The sequence below is a fragment of the Rhinatrema bivittatum genome, chromosome 2 (assembly GCF_901001135.1).
Source record: "Rhinatrema bivittatum chromosome 2, aRhiBiv1.1, whole genome shotgun sequence".
Taxonomy (NCBI): Eukaryota; Metazoa; Chordata; class Amphibia; order Gymnophiona; family Rhinatrematidae; genus Rhinatrema; species Rhinatrema bivittatum.
The window spans coordinates 594904676-594929441 of record NC_042616.1 but is presented as its reverse complement, the minus strand read 5'-3'; the positions used below and the strand labels follow the sequence as shown (position 1 = coordinate 594929441).

The following is a 24766-nucleotide window of genomic DNA, read 5'->3' as shown; positions in this document are numbered from 1 at the left end:
CCCTTCAGTCTCTTTTTTTTTCCACACAGCAGTAGCCTTGCAGATTATGGAGCTCTCTGAGTTTACCTCACAAATTTTCCTCAAGGACCTTAAACTTTAAATTTCATATATTTTTCCCAATCCCGGGGTCCCCCATCGACCACCGTCGACGCCGGTCAATTTCTTTCCATTGTTTTTTCGGTCAGTTCCCAGAGATTTCCTCTCACGGTATTCGACGGTCATCGACCGCGCGACCGTTTTTTCTTTTCAAAAATCATAACCACCGGGTTCTGCAAGTGTCCCGAGTGCCCAAGAACTATGTCCATCACAGACCCACATGATGTGTGTGTTCTGTGTCTTGGTGCAATAGTGTACAAGCTGTTCACAAATGACTCCAAAAGGCTGCAGTGCGTTTGGAGAAGATGGAACTCCTTTTTAAGGTCTCTCCATCGACTTCTACTAAACCGAAATCGAGTCAAAACCCTCTATCCTCGAAGACTCCGTCACCACCGAAGCCTAAACGCTAAAAATCCATCGGTGATGTCCCTTCACCTTCCTCTTCTCGGTCCAAAGCATCGACATCTTCATCTTCGATGCCAGACAAACAGCGGACCGATCATCGGGAGAAACATCTACACCGTCATCGACGAAGTGTCTCCTCCGATGTAGGAATCAGAAAAACATCAACATCGGCGATGGAGCCACGGACCAAAAAGCCCCAAGGAGACTAGGCCCCATCCCTGTCTGGACTCGGGGCACCAATATCTGTGCCGGGATCCGGAACTCCACCGCCTTCCGAGCCTTCACCCCCAATAGCCGTGCCCCCCATGCCGGCTTCTCAGGCGGAATTGGACAGGATTGTCCAAGAGGCGGTGCTTCAGGCTTTAAGATCATTCCAGTTTCCACCGGCACTGGTCCCCATGCTGATGCCCAATCCCACGTCGATGATGCTGGCTCCTCTTCTGGATAGACTGGATTCATTAATTGGTACTCTTCCTCCGGTTCCAGCTGTGCCATTGGCCCCTGCGAAGACACTGATGCCGATACCCTTATCAGACGAGGAACCGGATCGGCCGAGGCCCGAACCAACACCGGGACCATCGGGTTTTGTACCATCGCACCGTCCTTCGAAAACACTGATGCCATTGATGCCTTCACCATCCTCGATGCCTCCATCGATGCCACCTTGAATCCCATCGGTGCCACTTCAGATTGGCTGGATTTGGACCTCTACATCAAACTTAAGGTCCTAGAGGCACCGGTGACCACCCTTATAATCCATGGGGAGTTGATACTACTGACTCTGATGATTTAGATGATCAACCTTCACCCCTAGATGAACATCGACCTTCCCCACCAGAGGACTTGACATTTGCAAATTTTATTAAGGAAATGTCTGAAACAATTCCTTTTAATTTGCAAACAGAAGAGGATGCCAGGCATAAAATGCTTGAAGTGCTACAATTTGAGGATGCACCCAAGGAAGTCATGGCAGTTCCTGTTCATGAAGTACTACTGGCCCTTCTAAACCGTAACTGGGAGCATCCTGGCTCAGTTCCTCCTGTGAATAGGAAAGCTGATGCTATCTATTTGGTACAATCAGCCCCAGGTTTCCAAAAATCTCAACTACTTCACCAGTCAGTAGTTATGAGTTGGCCCAAAAGAAATCTAAAAAGTCCAGGCCTCAATCCTCAGCACCTCCAGGTAAGGAACAGAAGTCACTAGATGCCTTTGGACGAAGGATCTTCCATGGCTCAATGCTCATTGCACGCATTGTAGCATACCAGTTATATAAGACTCAATACTCCAGAAATCTCTGGAAGAGATAGTACAGGAGTATTCTGAATCTCTACCTGATGAATACCAGGAAGGACTTAACATTCTTCTAAAAGGTCTAGATGCTGGCAAGCATGAGATAAGAGCAGTGTATGATATCTTCGACACTGCCTCCAGGGTTTCTGCAGCAGGTATCAGTGCACGGCGTTGGGCATGGCTTGTCCTCCGACTTACGACAAGAAGTCCAGGATCGCCTTGCTGACCTACCATGTACTGGTGACAACTTATTTGGAACTAAAGTCCAAGAAACAGTTGCACAGTTAAAAGACCAGCACAACACCCTACATCAGCTGTCTGCTCTTCCTCCGGATTATCCATCCCCGACAAAGAGATCTTTCAGTTGAGATCCTAGATGGTTTATATATAAACCGAGAAGATATTATCCACCTCAATCTCATCCTCGACAATTTAAACCTCCACAAAAAGGCCAGACTCGTCAAACTAGAACACCAAAAACCCAACCAGCCCTGCAGACAGGCCCAACTTTAGGTTTTTTACTTTCTTCTAGAGAGCAACAGCCAATCTCTTGCTTCCCATCTCTGGCACATCATTACAACAGATCAGTAGGTACTAGCTGTAATAACCCAAGGATACCATCTAAACTTTCTCACCATACCGCCGAACGGGTTATCCCTACCACTCTCAAACCCCAGCATCCACTCCCCGCTCCTCGAAGTGGAACTCTTTACCCTTCTACAATCCAATGCTGTAGAACCAATACCTCGACAGCACTGGGGTCAAGGGTTCTACTCTCGTTACTTCCTGATTCCAAAAAAATCAGGAGGCATTTGTCCTATTTTGGACTTACGTGCCCTAAATAAATATCTCAAAAAAGAAAAGTTCAGAATGGTAACCTTGGGTACCATGCTCCCACTGATTCAAAGAACAGATTGGCTTTGCTCCCTGGATCTGCAGGAGGCTTACGCACACATTGCGATTTATCCTCCTCATCGCAAATACCTCCGGTTCACAGTAGGTCAATTCCATTTTCAATACTCTAATGTATCAATACTCTAATGTATCAATACTCTAATGTATCAATACTCTAATGTACTTCAATTTTCTAATGTATCAATAGGCTGAAATGTAAATATTGTGCTGTTCAATTTCTCCCCTTCCATCCCAAGTTTATTTTCCTTGTTTTTTGTAACTTTCCCTCTCCCTTTTTCTGATTCACTGTATTTAAAGTTCAAGGTTCTTATTGAAAATATTGTTTTTTACGTTACGTTATGCTTTACACTCCTTGTTATTTGTAAACCGGGTTGATGTGATGCCTATCATGAAACTCGGTATAACAAAAACAATAAATAAATAAATAAATAAATAAATACCGTGTACTACTATTCGGGCTTGCATCAGCCCCAAAGGTTTTCACAAAATGCCTGGCAGTTGTAGCAGCCCATTTAAGGAAAAACAATGTCCACGTCTATCCGTACCTGGACGATTGGCTAATCAGGGCTCTAACTCAAATGGGAGCAGTTCAGTCCCTCTGTTACAGAATCAACCTGCTCCAATCACTGTGGTTCCTTATCAACTACCCCAAGTCAAATCTGACTCCATCTCAAAAAATCTCATTCATAGAAGCAGATCTCAACACTGTCCAGGCAAAAGCGTTCCTCCCACGGACCAGAGCACGCACCTTATCCATCCTACCAAGATCTTTACAGTCTCGCAAGACCATTACGGCTCGTCATCTCTTGACCTTACTGGGCCACATGGCATCCACAGTTCACGTAACTCCCATGGCTCGATTAGCCATGAGAGTGTCACAATGGACTTTAAAATCCCAATGGTCCCAGTCAAGTCAAAAGATGTCTCACATTGTCCATGTCATCAATCAGCTGTGTCTCTCCCTGAATTGGTAGATACAGGAGTCCAATCTCCTTGTAGGACTACCTTTCCAACCTCCACAATCCCAAATTATACTAACCACAGATGCATCTCCCCCTGGGTTGGGGAGCTCATGTCCACAACCTCCAAACCCAAGGGTTTTGGACCAAGGCGGAGTCCAAGCATCAGATCAATTTTCTGGGACTCCGGGCAATTCAATATTACCTCTTCGCCTTTCAGGATTGCCTCTCGAGCAAAGTAGTCCTCATCCAAATGGACAACCAAATTGCAATGTATTATCTAAACAAACAAGGGGGCACAGGCTCTTATCTACTATGTCAGGAGACAGCGCATATCTGGGCCTGAGAGCGACTTATCTGGCAGGCGCGGACAACATGATGGCGGACAATCTCAGCCGGGCCTTTCATCCCCACGAATGGTCCCTGAACCCCACAGTAGAAGAACGCATATTTCACCAGTGGGGGCATCCACACATAGACCTCTTTGCTTCAATACACAACCACAAAGTAGCAAACTTCTATTCTCTACACCACAGTCACGAAGCTCCCCCATGGGATGCCTTCGCCAACTCATGGTCAATAGGTCTCCTCTATGCTTACCCTACACTTCCACTTATCAGCAAGACTCTCGTGAAATTATGGCAGGACAGGGGAACACTGATTCTCATAGCCCCTCACTGGCCGCGTCAGGTCTGGTTTCCCATCCTTCGCGACCTATCAGTCCAACCACCCATTCGCCTGGGCACAGACCCAATGCTAATAACGCAGAACAACGGTCTATTACGTCATCCCAACCTCCATTCACTGTCCTTGACAGCTTGGATGTTGAAAGGTTGACTCTGCAATCTTTAAACCTTTCAGACAGTGTTTCACAAGTCCTCGTAGCTTTACGAAAGCCTTCTACCAGAAGATCGTATTGTACAAAATGGAAGAGATTTTCCTTGTGGTACAATACAAAGGAAATAGACCCTTTTTCCTGTTCCGTAGTAAAATTCCTGGACTACCTATGGCATCTTTCAGAATCTGGACTACAGACTTCCTCTGTTCGTGTACACATTAGTGCTATTGCGGCTTATCACAAAGGTATCGACAACACCACAATATCAGCACAACCACTCGTAGCTCGCTTCATGAGAGATTTACTACACCTTAAACCTCCCCTACATCCTCCAGTTCCTTCCTGGGACCTTAATGTTGTTCTAGCACATCTTATGAAGCCTCCCTTCGAGCCGTTACATTCCTGCGCGCTTCGCCATCTCACTTGGAAGGTTGTCTTTCTAATAGCCATAACATCCGCTTGCAGAGTCAATGAGTTACATGCACTAGCTACATATCCACCTTACACTAGGTTCCTTCACGACCATGTAGTACTCCGTACTCACCCTAAATTCCTACCAAAAGTAGTTTCTGAGTTTCATTTAAATCAGTGTATTACTCTTCCAACCTTTTTTCCCAGGCCTCGCTCACATCCAGGTGAGCGAGCTCTCCACTCCTTGGACTGCAAATGCGCTCTTGCCTTTTACTTAGATCATACTGCAGCCCAGAGGTCATCCACCCAACTATTTGTCTCTTTCGATAAAACCAAATTGGGTACTCCAGTAGGCAAACAGACCATTTCAATCTGGCTAGCAGATTGCATTTCTTTTTGCTATCGTCAAGCAGGTCTTCCTCTGCAGGACCGTGTTAAAGCACACTCTGTAAGAGCAATGGCAACATCAGTGGCACGCCTCCACTCCGTTCCTCTTGCTGACATCTGTAGAGCTGCTAGATGGAGCTCCCTCCATGCTTTTGCAGCTCATTATTGTCTTGACAAAGCTGGCAGACAGGATTCCATCTTCAGCCAATCGGTCCTACATAACCTGTTTCCCATATAATAACCCAACTCCTTCCTGCGACCCAGGAAGATCATCAGGCTGCCCAACTCACCAAAACTACCTCAATTGTTGTGCCTGTTGCACGTCAGGTGTTTTGGCTATATGACATTCTGGCATCCTGTAGCTTGCTAATCACCCACATGTGAGGACTACCATCCTGCTTGTACTGTGAAAAAGCAGAGTTGCTTACATGTAACAGGTGTTCTCACAGGACAGCAGGATGTTAGTCCTCACAAAACCCGCCCGCCACCCTGCGGAGTTGGGTTTGCTTACGTTTTATAATTTTATTTTTCATTCGTACTTTACTACAAATGAGACTGAAGGGGGGACCCCTGCTGGTTGCAGGGTTTGTGCCATGCTGGGCATGCTCAGTGGTGCCAGTCAAAGTTCTAGAAACTTTGACAAAAGTGTTCCATGATTGGGCTCCATCCTGATGATGTCACCCACATGTGAGGACTAACATCCTGCTGTCCTGTGAGAACACCTGTTATAGGTAAGCAACTCTGCTATCTCTCGGCTAGTATGTCTGACCTGCTGTCTTCCACCAGAAAGTCTTTGTGTCAGGGTCCCAGAAGGTCCTTCTATCACCAAAAGAAATATTACCCTCCTACCTCGCATGCTCGAACTCCACATGTGAGCTCTTGGGGCCGCCCTAGGTAACAACGGACCCCCAGACCTCAGCCAGCGCCCCAGCAGAGCCCCGCTATGGGGTTTTTACTGGATGCAGGGGATCATAAGTCAATTTGCCATCCCCTTAACGCCGAACCTTCCAATCAGAGATCGGCTGCAGTCCTTTGCAGACTGCTAGCCCCGGGTTACCTCAAACCATTGGGTTCTATCCATCATTCGTCGAGGTTACAGCTAAACTTCCGGAATGTCTCTGTGGACTCTCCTCCTAGCCTATCTTGGGGTCGGTTCTCCCATCAGGAAATTCTCTTGACAGAGCTCTCTGTTCTTGAATGGCCAGAGCAGTCAAGCCCGTACCGCTGCAGCAGCAGGGGACAGGTTTTTTACTCCTGCTATTTCCTGATCCCAAAGAAAATGGGGATTCTGCCCCATTTTGGATCTGAGAGACTTGAACAAATTTCTCCAAAAAGAAAAGTTCAAGTTGGTCTCACTGGACACCCTGATTCCCCTTCTGCAAAGAGAGGATTGGCTTTGCTCCCTCGATCTCAGACGCATATGCCCACATCTAGATCTTCCCCAATCACAGAAAGATTCTGTGATTCCTCGTGGGCGAGTGACACTTCCAGCACAAGGTGTTACTGTTTGGCCTCGCTGCAGCCCCATGGGATTTCACCTCCGACGTCTGGGAGTACATGTATTCCCTTACATGGACAATTGGCTGGTCAGGAGCACCACGAGTATGGGGTGCTTCGCTCCCTGAGCTTGACCATTCGGGTTTGTTATATTGTCATCAACAACCCGAAGTCCCGTCTCACGCCATCACCTCTGTTGAGCTTTATCGGTGCCTGGCTGGACATGGCTCAGGCCCGGGCCTATCTTCCTCACGACTGGGCGCTGGCTCTAGCATCCCTTGCGAGTCTAGTCCGCCAAAGCCAGCAGGTCTCAGCCCGCCTTTTGTTTCACCTTCTGGGCCACATGGCTGCATCTGTCCATGTTACTCCCTTAGCTCACTTGCATAGGGGCAGGGCTCAGTGGACCCTGCGATCTCAGTGGCGGCAAGCCTCCCAGGACCTCAGTGTGCGCATCCGCACTATGCTACCTCTCTGGACTTCTTTGTCCTGGTTGGAAGAGTCTGCCCAGTCTGGAGCAGGGGGTTCCTTTTTAGTCTCCCCCTACCCAAGTTGTGCTTACCATGGATGCATCCACCCTGGGCTGGGGCGTGCATGTGTACAGCCTCTGCTTGCAAGGTATGTGGTCTGCTCAGGAAGCGCAGTGCCAAATCAACTTCCTGCAGCTGGGCGATCCGATACACTCTTTGGGCGTTTCGGGATCGCTTATCCAGCAAGGCTGTCTTGATCCAGACCGACAATCAGGTAGCCATGTGGTATATCAACAAGCAGGGAAGCATGAGGGTCGTTCTTACTGTTTCAAGAGGCTATTCAGATTTGGTGTTGGGCACATTCCCAGGGCATTCTGTTCCTAGCCATGTACTGGCCAGGATGGAGAATGCGATGGTGGATCAGCTGAGTTGAGTGTTCTATCCCCACGAGTGGTCCCTGGTTCAAGCAGTGGCAGATTGCATCTTTCGTCTCTGGGGATCCCGGACTTGGACTTCATTGCCTCCCCCTGCAACAGCAAAGTGAGGCATTTCTGCTCTCTGTACAGGAGGATAGCCAAACCAACCTCAGATGCCTTTGCCCATCATTGGGGCAAGAGCCTTCTGTATGAGTATCCTCCACTTCCCCTGGTGATGAAGACTCTCCTGAAGCTCCAGCAGGACAGGGAGACCATGATTCTCATTGCCCCTTGTTGGCCAAGGCAAGTCTGGTTCCCACTCCTGCGTGATCTGCCTCTCTCTCTGGGGACCTCCCCTGACCTGGTCACGAAGGATCAGGGCAGGCTGCGCCATCCAAACCTCAGGGCGTTGTCTCTGACAGCCTGGATGTTGAAAGGCTAGCTCTGCAGCCCCTGGATCTCTCTGATAATGTATCTCGGATCCTGGTAGTTTCCAGGAAGTCTTCTGGCCCAAAGAGGAAGAGGTTTTCTGCCTGGTGTGAGGGCCACAGATTGGATCCGTTCTCCTGCTCCACTCCAAAGTTGCAAGACTACTTGCTGCACTTTTCAGATGCTGGTTTAACGATCAGCTCAGTCAAAGTACACCTGAGTGCCATCAGGGTATACCACTAGAGTGTTGATGGTTCACCCATCTCGGTACAGCCCATAGTGGGCCAGTTTATGCGGAGTTTGCTTCAGCTGAAGCTTCCCCTGCAGCCTTCTGTTGTGACCTGGAACCTCAACGTGGTGTTGGCTCGGCTCATGCGAGAGCCTTTCGAGCCACTGCGCTCCTATGATCTGAAGTACCTAACCTGAAAGGTTTTTTTCTTGGTTACGGTCACTTCAGAGTGCAGAATCAGCAACCTTCAAGCATTAGCGACCTATCTGCCCTATACGAAATTCTTTCACAATAGGGTGGTATTGCGTACTCACCCTAAGTTCTTGCCTAAGGTGGTGACTGATGTTCATCTTAATCAGTCGATTGTTCTGCCCATCTTTTTTTCCCAGGCCTCTCTTGCACCAGGGCGAACGAGGCTTGCACAGCTTGGATTGCAAGAGGGCCTTAGCTTTCTGCGTCAAACGGACAGCAGGCCACAGGCAGTCTACACAGCTCTTCATCTCATTCAATAAGAATAGATTGGGAGTTGCGGTTACTAAGCAAACGCTTTCAAACTGGCTGGCAGATTGCATTTCTTTCTGCTATGTGCAGGTGGGCCTTCATTTTGGAGGCCATGTCAAAGCATACTCGTTCAGAGCCATGACGGCTTTCGTGGCCCACTTGCATGCGGTTCCCGTAGCCAACATTCAACTCCAATTAATACTTGGACAGGGATGGCCAATACAACAGCAGCTTCGTCCAGTCAGTCCTTTGGAATCTTTTTCAGCTGTAGAACCCAACTCTCCCTGGCTAGGGCTCTTTTTTCGGGTTCGGACTATCTCCCTCTTTTACCAACAGCACCTGTGTTGTTGTGCCTGTTGGTACATGGTTAGGTGCTTGTTGGTATTACCTGTTGTTCATGGACAGCCCGTAGCTATGCATTCACCCATGTATGATACCATCCTGCTTGTCCTAGGAAAAAGCAAAATTGCTTACCTGTAACAGGTGTTCTCCTAGGACAGCAGGATGTTAGTCCTCACAAAACCTGCCTGCCACCCCTCGGAATTGGTTTTCTCCTATGTTTATTATTTTGTTTTTTCGTAATTCTATGTTACAAGACTGAAGAGGGACCCCACGTGGACACGTGGATAGTGGCATTCTGGGCATCTTAGTGTGCCAGTCAAAGTTTCTAGAAAGTTTGACGTCAGTTTTCCGTGCCAGGCTCTATCTGATGATGTCACCCATGTGTGAGGACTAACATCCTGCTGTCCTAGGAAAACACCTGTTATAGGTAAGCAACTTTGCTTTCCACACAATTAAAAATTATGCATGTAAAATAATAGATTTTACAAGAACATTTAACTACAGTCTTCTGAGGTAAAAGTATCACAACATGTATATAATATTTACATGCAGTACTGTAGAACCTTGGAATTGGTATTAAGTCTTTTGTAATGTGTGTTGGGTATGGGCTTGGCCCTCAGAAAGCCACAAGTAAACTGAATTACAATTTCAATATAGTAAATCTCCCATATCAAAACTACAATATCTGCCAGCATTCAAACACTAAAAACCCTACTTATGAAAAGGCAAAACTGCAATTATTACACTAGGTAGGCTCTAAAACGCCAATCCATCTACTATTATGAAAACAGAAAAAGCCAAGCTGCTACAGATTCCTACACAGAACTGTAGAAAACCCTGGCTTTTCTCTTTAGACTGTTAAGAAAATAATTCAGTCAGATAGCGGTCAACCACTTCCCTTTTATTAAGAATGTGTGCTCAGAGGCTTGCTACTATCAAAAATCCATAGAGTAATGCCTGGCTGCGCAGTTACAATGCAGATTTAAATACATCTTTTAACTTCTGCGTTTTACAAATAAGGTAAAGAATTGAGATTTAACCTATAAGGTGAGGGATTGAGAATGGACCTATAACATGTCAGTTCTTATACTCTCTTATTAATTATTCTCTGTTCATTGGTTAACAAAAAGCGGAATTTCAATACTTATTAATATTCATTAATCACAGGTACAGCAAAACCTACGACATCCTAACGGTTTCCTTTGCAGTAAACAACTTGGTTAACTAGTTACTCCTTACTTTATGCCTACATTTTTGTTGCATAGCCCTCTTGTCAAATGTCCAGCCTTAAAGCAGTTTCTGCATTATTTAATTATATAGCTAAATGAGGAACTTAAGCTATTTTTAACAGCATAATTCTGGCCTGGTCAGTCTGAATGCATTAATTCAATTGGGATCTTAACCATAGATTCCCTCTAGATCTGACAGAACCTACACACTAGCAAAATACATTAACTTGGGCATCCATGCAAAATACAAATAGACCCTCACAAAAATTCAGAATAAAGTGACCATAAAGTATTAATACAAACATGCAGACAAAAACTGAACTGATAACTGCAAGCAGCCAGACTATTATGCTGTGCAACAATGGAAAAACAGAACTATCACAATTCCTTAGAAAATCTTAAATAATAAGATCAAGAATTATAAATCATCAATAGAAGTAAAACCATACTAATAAAAAGAATACCTCAAAACAGCTGACAAATAGAATAACAGCCAATAATTTAAAAATCATATAAATTTTCCAGAGACCAATAAAATATTTCAAACTTCATCCAATACTTAAAAAGGATTAAAAAAAAATCCCCGGTTTGCCATACCTGGGATCTTTTGATTACCAGATGTTGTGGATTATCAGGGGAGAGGTGAGGGTTTGTTCCTTTCAATCTCTCTCTCATATAACTATATTTATTTATTTATAAACTTTTCTATACCGACGCTCATGGGAAGACATATCGCACCGGTTTACATATAACTCAAGGTTGAAAATACATCGAACAGGGTGAATTTAACAAGATTAGAACTTCAAAACTGAAAGGGTAGTCAAGAAAAATTAATGATGAGGGGAATAGAGGCAAACCTATGTACAGAAGAACATCGAGCAATGAGCGTTTAAAACTGAGATTATGACGAGAAAGGTGGTCTGGGGGTTAACTTCAGATTCTTCAGGGAAATGCTTGGCTAAAGAGTGTTTCCCTGAATGTATACATGCTCAGTCACAGAACATATTCTCTCACATACACAGAGACACAGAACATGCTCTAACACACAGAACATGTTCTCTCTCTCTCTCTCACACACACACATACATGCTTTCTTACCCACATAGATATACACACACATAATGTCCTCCCAGACAGACACATGTACAAACGTGCTCTCTTATACGACATACACACACAAATGCTCTCTGTCATTCACTTTCTCCTCCCTCACCAGTCGAAGTACAAGCCTAGCAGTAGCTTCTTCTTTCAGATCCCTTGGCAGACTCTTCATTTTTCTTGAGGCCAGGGGAGCTAATGCTGCTCTGCTTCCTGCATGGTGAGGAGAGGGGGCACTGTTGCTGTTCCTCTTGTGCTTAAACCTGGGCTGATGATGCCTCTTCCTACGAATGCCCAGGTGATGCGCCATGCGGGGTGGTGCATTGGCCCCAGGTTTGTAGGGCTTGAATGCTGCACAAACCTGGGGCCAGTGCTGCCTGTTCCTGTAATGGCCCAGGAGTCGTGCTATTCGTTCTCCTGTATGGCCTCCTCTTCTTCCCACCTGCCCAGACCTACTACTTCCTCTTCTGGGCCACATGGGCGAGAAGAAGAAGTCATACCATCATTGTCTCCAGACCGGTGACACACTATGCAGCCGGCTAGTGCTTCCACCGGCACTGGATTTCTCTCACTCAAAGTTGAACTGGAAAGAATGCCCAGTGGCTGACTGAGTTCCTCAACAAGATGTGGTTTTAATGTTATCACAGTCCCTCTCTTAGATGTCTTCTGTTCTCAGCATTTCCTTTTCCTTTTGTCTGTTGCAACCTGATCTCCAAAGTTGTGGTATCTATAATTTATACCCTAAAAACATGATAGCCCACCTTAGCATTGCGGTTGGCACTAAACCTTATGGCTCATTAGTCTCTTGCTGTCAGGCCTTGATTGGCTAGATTTCTGTTTGGATGTGACTACTCGGGGGGGGGGGGGGCATGGCCCAAACCCCCACACAGATTCAGTCACCGGTTTTAGAAAGGGGTCAGTGTCCATTCCTCTTTGCGGTTTGACTGTCCAGATGTCGTCTTATGATGGTTTAGTCATGTCAGAAAGTTTGAACTAGACCTTTGACATTTTGTAACTCAACCTTATGGCTAATCTAGCTACTCTTGCATCTGTTCTCTCCCACCATGGTTTCAAGTTTGTCTGCCAAAATATATATACATTAAAAATATGTATACAAAGCCAGCCAAAGCAGGAAACATCTGTATTCTGCTCAAAAGAAAAGGGGAAGCTGACTTTGGAATATCTGTGCTTTTCATAATGTTTTATCTTCAAAAGGAAAAATATATGAAAAATGTAAAAGAAAACTGATCACCTATTATTCCTTGAGAGATCTCTGGTACAAACATTGGTCTACACAAACTCTGCTAAACTTCCAAACACTCAAAGGCCAAGATGACTTAGCTTCTCATAGATATTTCTGTAACATTTCTTGATAAGATCATAATTTAAAATTATTTTAAATAGTCATGTGTTTATTCATTTCAACTTGATAACTCACCCTTCTCAATACATTTCAAAGTGGGTGCAATAAAAAAAAACCAAATGCACAATATATCATTGTTAACAACTATAGTTCAAACACAAACTAACACTTCATAACTGATAGACAATTTCAAACAGCTATATAAAACACAAAAATAAGGTTCAAAAACAGTAACTATTTTTTTTATTATTATTATTGACAATTTTTATTAAATAAAAGCATATTCAACAAACAGTGTCAACTGATGTGAGTATTACATGGGGAAATGCGAGTTCCAGATTCCTTAGATAGGAATTCTAATTAAAAAGTACATACAATTGTTCTATACATCCAGAATCTACCTCCCCATGAACGCTGCCCTCCCCCCGCATAACAGTAACTATTTTGAGGATATTTTTTCCATAGTTCCTGATGAGGAGCTTGATTTTCCTCTAAATCCCCCAGGTTTAGTTACAATTTCTTTCTTGGAAATCTTAAGTTGCCTAAACAAAAACTATTTTCATTCATACTTAGTAATCAATAATGTATTATCCTTGTTCTTATTTTCTAGCTCGAATGACATCTTTACAAGAAGAAGTAAAGCACCTCAAAAACAATCTTGAAAGAGTAGAAACAGACCGAAAACAGGCACAAGACTTACTCAATCATTCAGAAAAGGTAGGGGATCACTTGTGTACACGGCATGTGGACCCAATGAGATTTTAAAATAAAATTGTATAACTGTAGGATGTTCACACTGAAAAATGTATAGATTTATTAGAAGTTATCAAAACTGTTTAAATTCACAAGGTATAAATTCCAGGTGTATGACTATTGCATGCCCCTCCTAGGGGCTGTCCCTCTAGCTACTTGTTCTTTCAACTGCTTGCTGTTCCCTAGGGCTGGCCTGTCTAGTTATCTAGCCCTCTGCAGACATGGCTTATCCATTTGCTTGCCCTTTTTTTTTGCAATGTAATAGCCTCTGGATATGGCACATATATTGGAGACACTTTTATACATGTGAATCCTGTAACCATCAGCATTTTCCTGCAGCCTTATTTAATACAGTTTGTTTTCAATTAACAGGAAAAGAATAATTTAGAAATAGATTTGAACTACAAACTCAAAACATTACAGCAGCAACTGGAGCAGGAAATAAATGAGCACAGGATGACTAAAGCACGGTTAAGTGACAAGCATCAGTCACTTGAAGAGGAAAAATCGGTTGCAATGTGTGGTAAGTACTTCATTATATTTCACTGTAGAATAACCAGAACAGGATATTATTATGCATTGGTTCCTTTTTGGAGTAAAACATGTTTGATGATAGAGTTGTTTTTTTCCCTAATTTCCTAGCTAGTACGCAATGGGGCATGAGATACGGATGTCCACCAATCAGGATAAAAACTTTGGGTGACCAGGTGGTGGCCAGAGGCATACTAGGGTGCGCATGGAGAAGCATAACTAGTAGAAGAAAAGGAAGTGATCATGCATTGTGTAGGTTGTTAGAGAGGCCTCAATTGGAGTATTGTGTTTAGCTCTGGAAGGATATTAACAAAGTGGAGGCACTCTAGAGAAGGGCTACCAAAATGGTGCGGTATCAGCACCAAAAGCCCTATGAAATGAAACTACGTATGTATACTCTAGAGGAGAAGAAATAGAGGAAACGTATGACAAAGACATTTAAAAATCTCTTCTGTCTTTGGGTTGGACTGTGTTTAAAGAAGGTAGTATAGAAATGTCAGGTAACATAAGCAATGTTCCCTTGAATGTTTGAAAGGCTAATATGCAAAAATGTTCTTTTGTGCAACTTTTATATGCTGGGTTTAAATGTTTGTGCTATGACCCAGTGTAATACAAATAATATTGGGATTTCTTGTGCATGCTATGTTTTGCTGTGCATGTGCAGAATTTAGAAAGAACAGTGAACATAAAACATAAAAAGTAACCCTTTTTTTCAGAGGAAAGGAAGTTTGGTAGATTAATGAGCTACATCAGGAAATAGTTTTTCTCTGAGAGGATGGTGGGTGCACGAAATGCCCTCCTGGCACAGGTGATTAAGGCTAAAATGGTAACCAGTTTCAAGAAGTCATGGAATAAGCACAAAAGATCCTTAGTTGCAAAAAGTGAAAAAGCATGACCTAGCAACACCACAGTCCATGGGGAAGCTGAGTTGGTACCAGCAGACAGCAGATTGAGAGTGAGGATGGAAAGAGAAAGAGTGCTAGCCAAGTTGGTCTATCAGGCTACAAATTAGGGAGCCAGCCAGGTTTTGTCTGGTAACCACGCAGAACTGGACTTACTCTGCAGAATGCAAGGCCTCACCGCTACATATAGAAATATAAAACAACGTGATATTGTTGATTATCACTAATTGTTACATTTGCAATCACTTTCCCAGAGACTGGCCAGGTTTGTGCAGCAGGTTGATGATGGTAGGGTACCATCCAGAAAAGGGACCTAGCAGTTGGATGTTTGGTCAGTAGCCAAGCTAGTAAGGCTTAAGGTCTTTAATGGATTAACACCTCTTTGTTTTAATTCTGTTTAAAATTGTGTTGACCATGTCGCACTCTTCGCTTTTCCTTCTGAAATCTATTAGACATCCCGTCATACAAACTTATTAGATTGGAGGAGAAATCCATTAACGGCTATTAATCACGTTTACTTACTTAGGGAATAGCCACTGCTATTAATTGCATCAGTAGCATGGGATCTTCTGAGTGTTTGGATACTTGCCAGGTTCTTGTGGCCTGGTTTGGCCTCTGTTGGAAACAGGATGCTGGGCTTGATGGACCCTTGGTCTGACCCAGCATGGCAATTTCTTATGTTCTTATAGGATGTTCAGTGTTCTAGGTCCTACTCTGTGTAATGGACCGCTTGATGACTTGAAGAGCAAAACTTCACTCTCACAATTCAGGAAGCAAGTTATGACATTTCTATTTTTCCCAAGCCTTTACTGATTTGAATCATCTCTAGTATGGCAACAATTGATCTTTACAATTGTTTGGAGTGAGTCTGCTTTCTAGATGGTTTGATGAGTTAATTCTATACAGTCAGAAACATCATGCAGCTTATATTGTCATTCTTAGGGCTGTTTTCTGATGGTTTCATGAGCATTCTGTTGAGGGAGGTATATAACTAATTAAAATGAAATACTTTGGCCAGTGATTGCAGCATGTCTTGGTTTTGTTACTTTGTTTTAAATTGCTTTATGTTGCGTTTTATGAGTTTTTAAGCTAGATTTTATCTGTTTTATTTTATGAATATAAATTGTGATCTGCTTAGAGATTATGAAATGCGGAATTCAAATTTTTTATTTAATGATGGCTATTTAGATTATTACAAATCTTGTGGCTAGACATGGGAACTGTGTTCCTTTTGGAATTTTGATCTTATAAGGTCACTGCATCTTTTTGTCCCCCTGATAACATTTAAACCGTTCCACCACTTTCATTCAGATTCTGTCCCAGATCACCCAGCTTATGTTTTCTGTAACTCCCAGTTTAAGATTTTTGTGCCCTTCATGCCCCAACACTTAGAAACCATTTTTATTTTCTGTGGAGAAATAGTTCGGTTGAGTTGAAATCTCAGGTCAGAGCATGTTACATCATTGAATATTTTTAAAGCTGTCTTGCCATTAAAAGGCATTAATCATGTTAAAAGCTTGCTTGCTATTGGTTTAGTTTCTGTAGTCAGCAGATTACTCCATTTCTTGCTTAGTTTCCTGTATGGAAAAGCCACCTTTAATGTTTAAGAATGTATTTATTATGCAGAAATTCACTTAACAAATGTGGTCATAACTATGTGATAATTTCTGTACCAAAGAAGGAAATTTGGGGGTCATGAAATGCTAACCTTGACATAAACAAAGTATGAGTTTTCAACCATGTTTTCAGGTAAGTAATAATTCGGTTAAACATGAGATACCTTGTTTGGAGTAGGGGAGAGAATTTGGAGGGCTTTTATTGTGAGAGATGAGACTAGGTGGAATCACTATGGATTTTGTGACACTGGAAAAACAAAAAAATTTAAAAGCAGTGTTGATTTATAAAAACTTATTAATTGATGTGTAATTGTCTAGGTCATTTTATCTGCCAGGTTTTTTCCTTCTTTGTTAAAGGAAGAGATTAAACTAAACACTATAGAAATAATGGTCTATTTTGTTAGTTTTACAGTAGTGTCTAATTTTTTATTTTTAGAAATGGAATTGAAAGTGAAGGCAGAAAGAGCAGCAAAAGAAAAGGCAGAAAATCGAAGAGTAGAAATTGAAAAGCAGTGTTCAATGATAGAATTTGATCTGAAGCAATCTCGACAGAAACTGGAGCACCTCATTCAACAGAAAGAGAGGCTAGAGGATGAAGTAAGGAATCAATCATGTACTTTGGTTTGTCTTGTTCTCCAGGGAAATAGGGATTTCAATTTTAAAGATCTGTGCCTTAGCAAAAATGAGCCATAGCCCATATAAAGAAATTCTGTTTACAGCAGTGACAATAATAGATCAGTTTGAAATACAGCAAAATTTATTATGGGAATAGGAAGGAACTGTCCATTCTCTGAAGACAAGCAGGATGTTATTCCTCACACAAGGGTGACATCATCGGATAGAACCCCTGTCCAGAACTTTGATCTCAAAGATTCTAGAACTTTCAAACATGCCCTACTGAGCATGTGCAGCTATAATCATCACCCTGCCCCCTAGGCAGAGTCCCTCAGCAGTGTTGCCAACCATGCTTATTTCCCGCAAGTTTGGGCTTTTTTTCTAGCAATTTGCTTATTTTCAGTTTGTGGTTTGCTTATTATTGGGCATTTTTTCTGCCAATCATGTTTTTTGGGGTTTGCTGGGTGGGACTTGTGCCCAGCTCTTCCTCTGATTGGTTGCTGCTGCCGATGAGGCCTGTCCACCATCAGAGGAGTACATGGGCAGAGCAGCACGGCAAGCAACAGCATCAGGTGACGAAGGAAGCTTTTATGCAGCACAGCAGACCTGAACACTGAAAGGAGTGAAGTACTCGGCTGGCAACAGTCAAAAAGAAGAGGTACCTGGAAGGGGAGGAATGAGTGTGCTGGAAGAGGGGAATGAATGTGAGGGGGGCCAGAGTTGTGCTTGGGGGGATGGGGAGGGGAAATGAGTGTGAGGGGGCCAGAGATGTGCTTGGGAAGGGGGGAATGAGTGTGTGGGGGCCAGGCATGAGCTTGGAGGGGGAATGAGTTTGTGGGGGCTAGAGATGTGTTTGGAGGGATAATGACTATGTGGAGCCGGTGTTTTTTTATTTTTCATTTTGAAGGAGCTACAGAGCTCAGTGGCTGAGTCTGGAGTGGTGGTGCTCCAGTCAACCATACAACTGGCCTGCATGGGAGGGTGGCTAGATAGAAGCCATTACTGAATAATGAATTGTGACTTTGAAAAATTACTTTTAGCGCATACTGTCTGGAACAATCTGTGTAATGTCATGTAATCCATAAAAATCTGCTGATATTTTAGGGGGTTGAATACTATTGCAAGCCACTGTATTTCCTCCATTACACTCACAAAAATATATTTTTTAAGTGTTTTCTGTTTATAAATACATTCTAATAAAAGTAGTTTTATTCTCACATGTTTTGGGCTTGTTTTTTCGGCAAAAAGCGCTTGTTCTTTCATGATTACCTGACAAACCCTGTCCCTCAGTCTCTTTTTTACCGCAGACCCGTGTGGTTACGGGAGCTGTGTGTTCTCTGTATTTAGCTTTGCTCTCTCCTCACATATTTTGTAAGTGATTTTTTTTCTCCTAGGACAAGCAGGCTGGTAATCCTCACACGTGTCTGACATCATCGGATGGAGCCCAGCATCCATGTGGGGTTTCTCTTCAGTCTCTCCTTTTCCGCAGAGCTATCGACTTGCGGTTGTGGAGCTTGTGGTTTTTTTTCTCTGGAAAACTGCATTCCACGGTCGGTTTTTCGACTTTCCTATGCCAGGTCCCTCTTCCTTCTTCCCAGCTCTAGTTAATCTCGCAGCACAGAAAGTTTTTTTGTACTGTGCGGTCAATTCCCGATAGTGGAGTCCTTTATTGCCCACCAGTCATCAACAGCTCACTGGCCATTTTTTCTGCATGGCATCATCGGGGCATTTTTTCTGCATAGCATCATCGGTGCCCCCAGTACTCTTGAACGATGTCCATTACGGATCCGCACGAGGTGTGTATCCTATGCCTGGGGGGCATCGCACTACATTCAGGGGTGTCGTTTCTGCGATCAGATGACCCTCAAGGGCAGGTGTGCCTACCTGGACAAGATGGAGAAGCTAATCGGATTAAAGAAGTCTGAGCCATCGACACCGGTGTCAGGGGCATTGACGCCGAAGAGCTGTGGGGAACAGATGGACACTCATCCCTCGGTGTCCACCCCCTCCACTGGGCCCTCTGGTGGAGAGGAGGGCCGGGGATCGACTTTCATCGGCCTCCTCTTGCTCGAGGACTTCGGGATCATCTCCATCCTCCTCGGCTCCTGGGAGTAACCAGGCTGAGCACTGTGGGAAACCCCAGAAACATCGCCACCAGTCTCCATCCTCGCACGGTACTGGTCTCGGGTTGGCACCGGCTTCTGCGATGCCCCTGAAGTGACCCCGTGTCGAGGAGGCACCATCCTCCATCAATTCCAGGAGTCTAGGCATTCTCCCACCAATTCCGGTGCCAGGCACCAATCTACCTTGGAGCTCCAAGTGAAATCTAGCTACGCCTCCTCCTCCTCCTTAGCCTGTCCTGTCAACAGCGGCCTTCAGGGAGTAGTTGGAATGCAGGGTGCACTTGGTGTTTTTCGAGCCCTGCAGGGCAAGCAGCCGGCCCCTCCACCGGTGTCGAAGCCTGTACCTTCTTCGGTTGTGCCGCTGCTTGAGTACCTCTATGCTCTTCTTGGCATTCTCCCCACGCAGCCGATGCCGGTGCCCTGGGTGCCATTGTTGTCCCAATAGGCACCATTGCGTCCTCCTTTTGGTGCCATCCTCATTGGGGATTCCGAGGAGGAGGAAGGCCCTTTGATGCCTGAGACATAGTCAAGGCCTTCAGTTCCACGGACAGCATTGCCTGCTCCAGTTCTGGGGCCTTCAGGGCCGTGCCCAGGCCGTGGGACCTGGAGAGGGCCCCACCACCAGTGTCTCCAGGCGATCCTGGTGATGAGGACACCCCTTATGACCCGTGGGGGGATGATAACCTCCAAGTCTTCCGCTGATGACTCTGGAGGCCTGCCCTGTGACCCATCTCCTCCGGAGAAACGACACTGATCCCCATCTGAGGACTTGACCTTTGCTGGTTTCGTGCAGGCCATGGCAGAAGCTATTCTGTTTCAACTACTGACGGAAGATGATGCCAGACATAAGATGCTGGAGGTCCTCCAATTTGACGACGCTCCAAAGGAGGTGGTGGCTGTTCCTATCCATGAAATATTCAAGGAGTTGCTCCTTAAGATTTGGGAACACCCCAGTTCCGTGTCTCCAGCGTTGGGGTTCGAGAAGCATTAACTCCTACACCAGTCAGTGGTGGTGGAGTCCACCCTTAAGAGGGCCAAGCATTCTCGCATAAATTCCACTGCCCCTCTGGGACGAGAACACAGGGCATTGGATGTGCTGGGACGGAAGGTTTTTCAGGATGACATGCTGATCGCCTGTTTCGCCTTCTACCAGTTATATATGATGCAGTATTATCGTAAACTCTGGAAACAGGTCTAGGACATGACAGAACGCCTGCCCCAACAACAGCAGGAAGCTTTCTTGTCAGTTGTCCGGCAAGATCTTGAAGGTGGCAAGCATGAGATGCGTTCCACCTATGATGTTTTCGAGACTGCGGCAAGGGTGGCGACCATGGGCATTGGTGCCTGCAAGATGGCCTGGATTCGGGCCTCGGATCTCCACCCGGAGGTGTAGGAGAGGCTCATGGATCTGCCTTGTACCGGTGAGAATCTCTTTGGGGATAAGGTAAGAGATGCTGTGGCTCAGTTGAAAGATCATCATGAGACCCTCCAGCTTCTCTTGGCCAGCAAGTTAGATCTGCTGTCCTTGACCAAGAGGTCCTTCCTACAGGGTCAGCAGAGATCCTTCTACTGCCAGAGGAAATTCTATCCTCCTCACTCCTAAGCGCAGAGGTTGATTTCTAGGGGCTGTCCCAGGTAGCAACATGCCCCCAAGCCTCAGCCAGCCCCCCAGCGAAGCCCGGCCAAAGGGATTTGACTAGTTGTGAGGGAGTGAAGGCCAGCCACCTGTACCCTTGACATACGATCCTCCAGTCAGGGGCCGGTTACAGTTCTTCGTGGACCGTTGGCCCAACATCACCTCAGACCAGTGGGTTCTGTCCATTCATCAGGGGCACAGGGTGAACTTTCTGAGTGTCCCTCCGGACTCTCCCACCCCCACCCCGTGCCCCTCCTAGGGTCCAACAATGCATCATGACATGCTTTTGGAGAAGCTCTCCGTCCTTGTAATGGCCAGGGCCATTGAACCCATTCCATTGAAACAGCAGGGACGGGGGTTCTATTCTAGATATTTCCTGATTCCAAAGAGAGCTGGGGGACCCTGTCCTATTCTAGACCTGAGAGCCTTGAACAAATTTCTAAGAAGAGAAAAGTTGAAGATGGTCTCTCTGGGATCCATAATTCCCCTTCTGCAGAGAGGGGCGAGGCTATGCTCCCTCTATCTCAAAGATGCCTACTCTCACATCGAGATCTTCCATGGTCATAGGAAGTATGTACGGTTCGTGCTGGGCGGTCAAGTCTTCCAGTACAGGTTGTTGCCGTTCAAACTGGCCTTGGCCCCTTGCATCTTTACCAAATGTCTGGCTGTGGTGAGTGCGCACCTCCACAGGATGGGCATACAGATGTTTCCCTACCTGGATGATTGGTTGTTCAAGAGCGCTACCCGGACTGGAGTGGTACGTTCCATGCGCTTAACCATTTGGGTGCTGGATTCCATAGGGTTTATCATCAACTACCCGAAGTCCCATCTCGATCTGTCACTTCAGTTGGGTTTTATTGGTGTCCTGCTGGACATGGCTCAGGCCAAAGCTTTTCTTCCCTGCAATCGGGCACTCATGCTGGTGTCCATGGCGGGAGTGGTTCAACGGAGCCGGCAGATTTCGGCTCTCCGCATGTTGCAACTCCTGGGACATATGGCCACGACCATCCATGTTACTCTCTTTGCTTGCTTACATATGCACAGAGCTCAATGGACCTTGCGGTCCCAGTGGCAGCAGGCCACCCAGGACCTCTATGTGTACATCCACATTACTCTGCCTCTCTAGGACTCTCTATCTTGGTGGGGGAGACTTTCCAGTTTGGAGCAGGAAGTACCTTTTCAAAATCTCCCTGCCCAAATTGTACTCACCACAAATGCATCCAACTTGTGGTGCGGTGCCCATGTGGACGAGCTCCACCCAATCTGATATGCCCTTTGGGCGTTCAGAGATCGGCTAGCTAACAGGGCGGTCCTGATCCACACCGACAACCAGGTGGCGATGTGATACATCAACAAGCAGGGAGGTATGAGGTTGTTTCTCCTGTGCCAGGAGGCGGCTTAGATTTGCCCATGGGCTCTCTCAGGGTATGGTGCTCTGAGCCATGTATTTGGGTGGGTCGGAGAATATGGTGGTGGACAGGCTGAATCGTGCCTTCTGGCCCCACAACTGGTCCCTAAACCAAGCAGTGGCAGATCGGATCTTCTGTCTCTGGGGAACCCCGGAAGTGGATCTGTTCACATCCCCCTGAAAAGGAAGGAGGATCAGTTCTGCTCCCTGCATCGAGCAGTCTTTACTCCCCATTAGGACAGGGGCCTTCTGTACACATATCCTGTGATCCCGCTGGTGACGAAGACTTTCCTGAAGCTACGACAGGACGGGGGGAATATGATTCTCATAGCCCCTCACTAGCCAAGACAGATCTAGTTCCTGACCCTCTGGGATCTCTCCCTCCAGGAACTGATCAGTCTGGGGACTTCCCCAGATGTCATCATGCAGGATCAGGGCAGGCTCTGCCACCCAAACCTCCAGGCCTTGTCCCTGACAGCTTGGATGTTGAGAGGTTAATTCTGCAGCCCCTTGACCAATCTGATGATGTGTCTCGAGTTCTGGTGGCTTCCAGGAAGTCTTCCACTAGGAGGTCTTATGGCCTGAAATGGAGACGGTTTTCCATGTGGTGTGAGCGTCACGGCTTGGATCCATTCTCCTACTCCACACACAAACTGCTTGATAACTTCCTGCAACTCTCGGATGCTGGTTTAAAAACCAACTCCGTTAGGATACACCTGAGTGCTATTGGGCCTATCACCAGGGTGTGGATGGTTCACCCATCTCTGAGCAACCCATTGTGGGACATTTTATGCGAGGTCTGCTTCAGTTGAAGCTTCTTCTGTGACCTCCTGCTGTGTCCTGGGACCTCAATGAGGTGTTGGCTCAACTCATGAAAGCTCTTTTCGAGCCACTGCGTTCTTGTGACTTCAAGTACCTGACTGGAAGGTCATGTTTTTGGTCGCTGTCACATCAGTGTGTAGAGCAGGCCTTAATGATGTATTCACCCTACACGAAGTTCTTCCATAACAGGGTGGCTCTGCGCATTCATCCTTAGTTCCTGCCTAAGGTGGTGACAGATTTCCATCTTAACCAGTCAATTGTCTTGCCCACCTTTTTTCCCAAGCCTCATTCACACCAAGGCAAATGGGCTCTGCATAGTTTGGATTGCAAGAGAGCCTTAGCCTTCTATCTGGAACGGACAGCAGGCCATAGGCAGTCCACGCAACTCTTCATCTCTTTTGACAGGAATAGATTGGGAGTTTCTATTTCCAAGCAGACTCTGTCCAACTGGTTGGCGGCTTGCATCTCCTTCTGCTACACTCAGGCAGGACTGCAGTTTGGGAGCCATGTAAAGGTTCACTTTGTCAGAGCCATGGCGACTTTTGTGGCTCACTTGGAAGTGGTCCCCTTGGATGAGATCTGCAAGGCTGCGACATGGAGTTCTCTCCATATCTTCACCTCTCACTACTGTCTGAATAAGGATGGCCGACATGATAGTTTCTGCCAGTCCATCCTTCGGAATCTCTTTCAGCCGTAGAACCCAACTCTTCCTGCCTACGGCCCATTGTTCGGGTTCAGGCTATTTCCCTGTGTTACCAACAGCACCTGTGTTGTGCCCTTTGGCACCTGGTTAGGTGTCTGTTGGTCTCATCGTTGTTCGGGAGTAACCCGTAACTAGGGATTCACCATGTGTGAGGACTACTATCCTGCTTGTCCTAGGAGAAAGCAGAGTTGCTTACCTGTAACAAGTGTTCTCCTGGACAGCAGGATGTTAGTCCTCACGAAACCCGGCCGCCACCCCACAGAGTTGGGTTTCTCCTATGTTTGTTGTTTTATTTTTTCATAATTCTATGTTACGAGACTGAAGAGGGACACTGCATGGACAAATGGATATTGGCATGCTGGGCATGTCCAGTGTGCCAGTCAAAGTTTTTTTTAGAAACAAAGTTTTTTAGAAACTTTTTTTAGAAACTTTGACATAAGTTTTCCATGCCAGGCTCCATCTGATGATGTCACCCTTGTGTGAGGACTAACATCCTGCTGTCCTAGGAGAACACCTGTTACAGGTAAGCAACTCTGCTTTCTAGAGCTGAAGCTGTTTTTCTTTCCTTTCCCTTATGGTAGTTTTATTTTATTTTCCTTTCTCCTCTTCTTTCCACTGTCTGCCAGCTGTATGGTAGGCCTTAGTAGGCTGTGCAGGCTGGCTTAATAGGCTGTGCAGGCTGGCAGAGTCTATTACTATCCATTATTAAATAAATACTGCATCTGCAGTTTAGTATCTGTGTCCTCTCCTTGCTCTGTCTGTTTTTGTCAGATGCTGGTAGGACT

At 45.5% G+C, this 24766-nt stretch overlaps 1 protein-coding gene across 1 annotated transcript in view; it reads left to right on the top strand.

The window, feature by feature from the left end:
- Nucleotides 1-24766, top strand: part of ROCK1 (Rho associated coiled-coil containing protein kinase 1) — a 491909-nt gene that overhangs the window by 360776 nt on the left and 106367 nt on the right. The window contains 3 exon segments of the mRNA XM_029591102.1: nt 13483-13589; nt 13998-14148; nt 17111-17271. Coding sequence (XP_029446962.1) covers nt 13483-13589; nt 13998-14148; nt 17111-17271 — 419 coding nt within the window.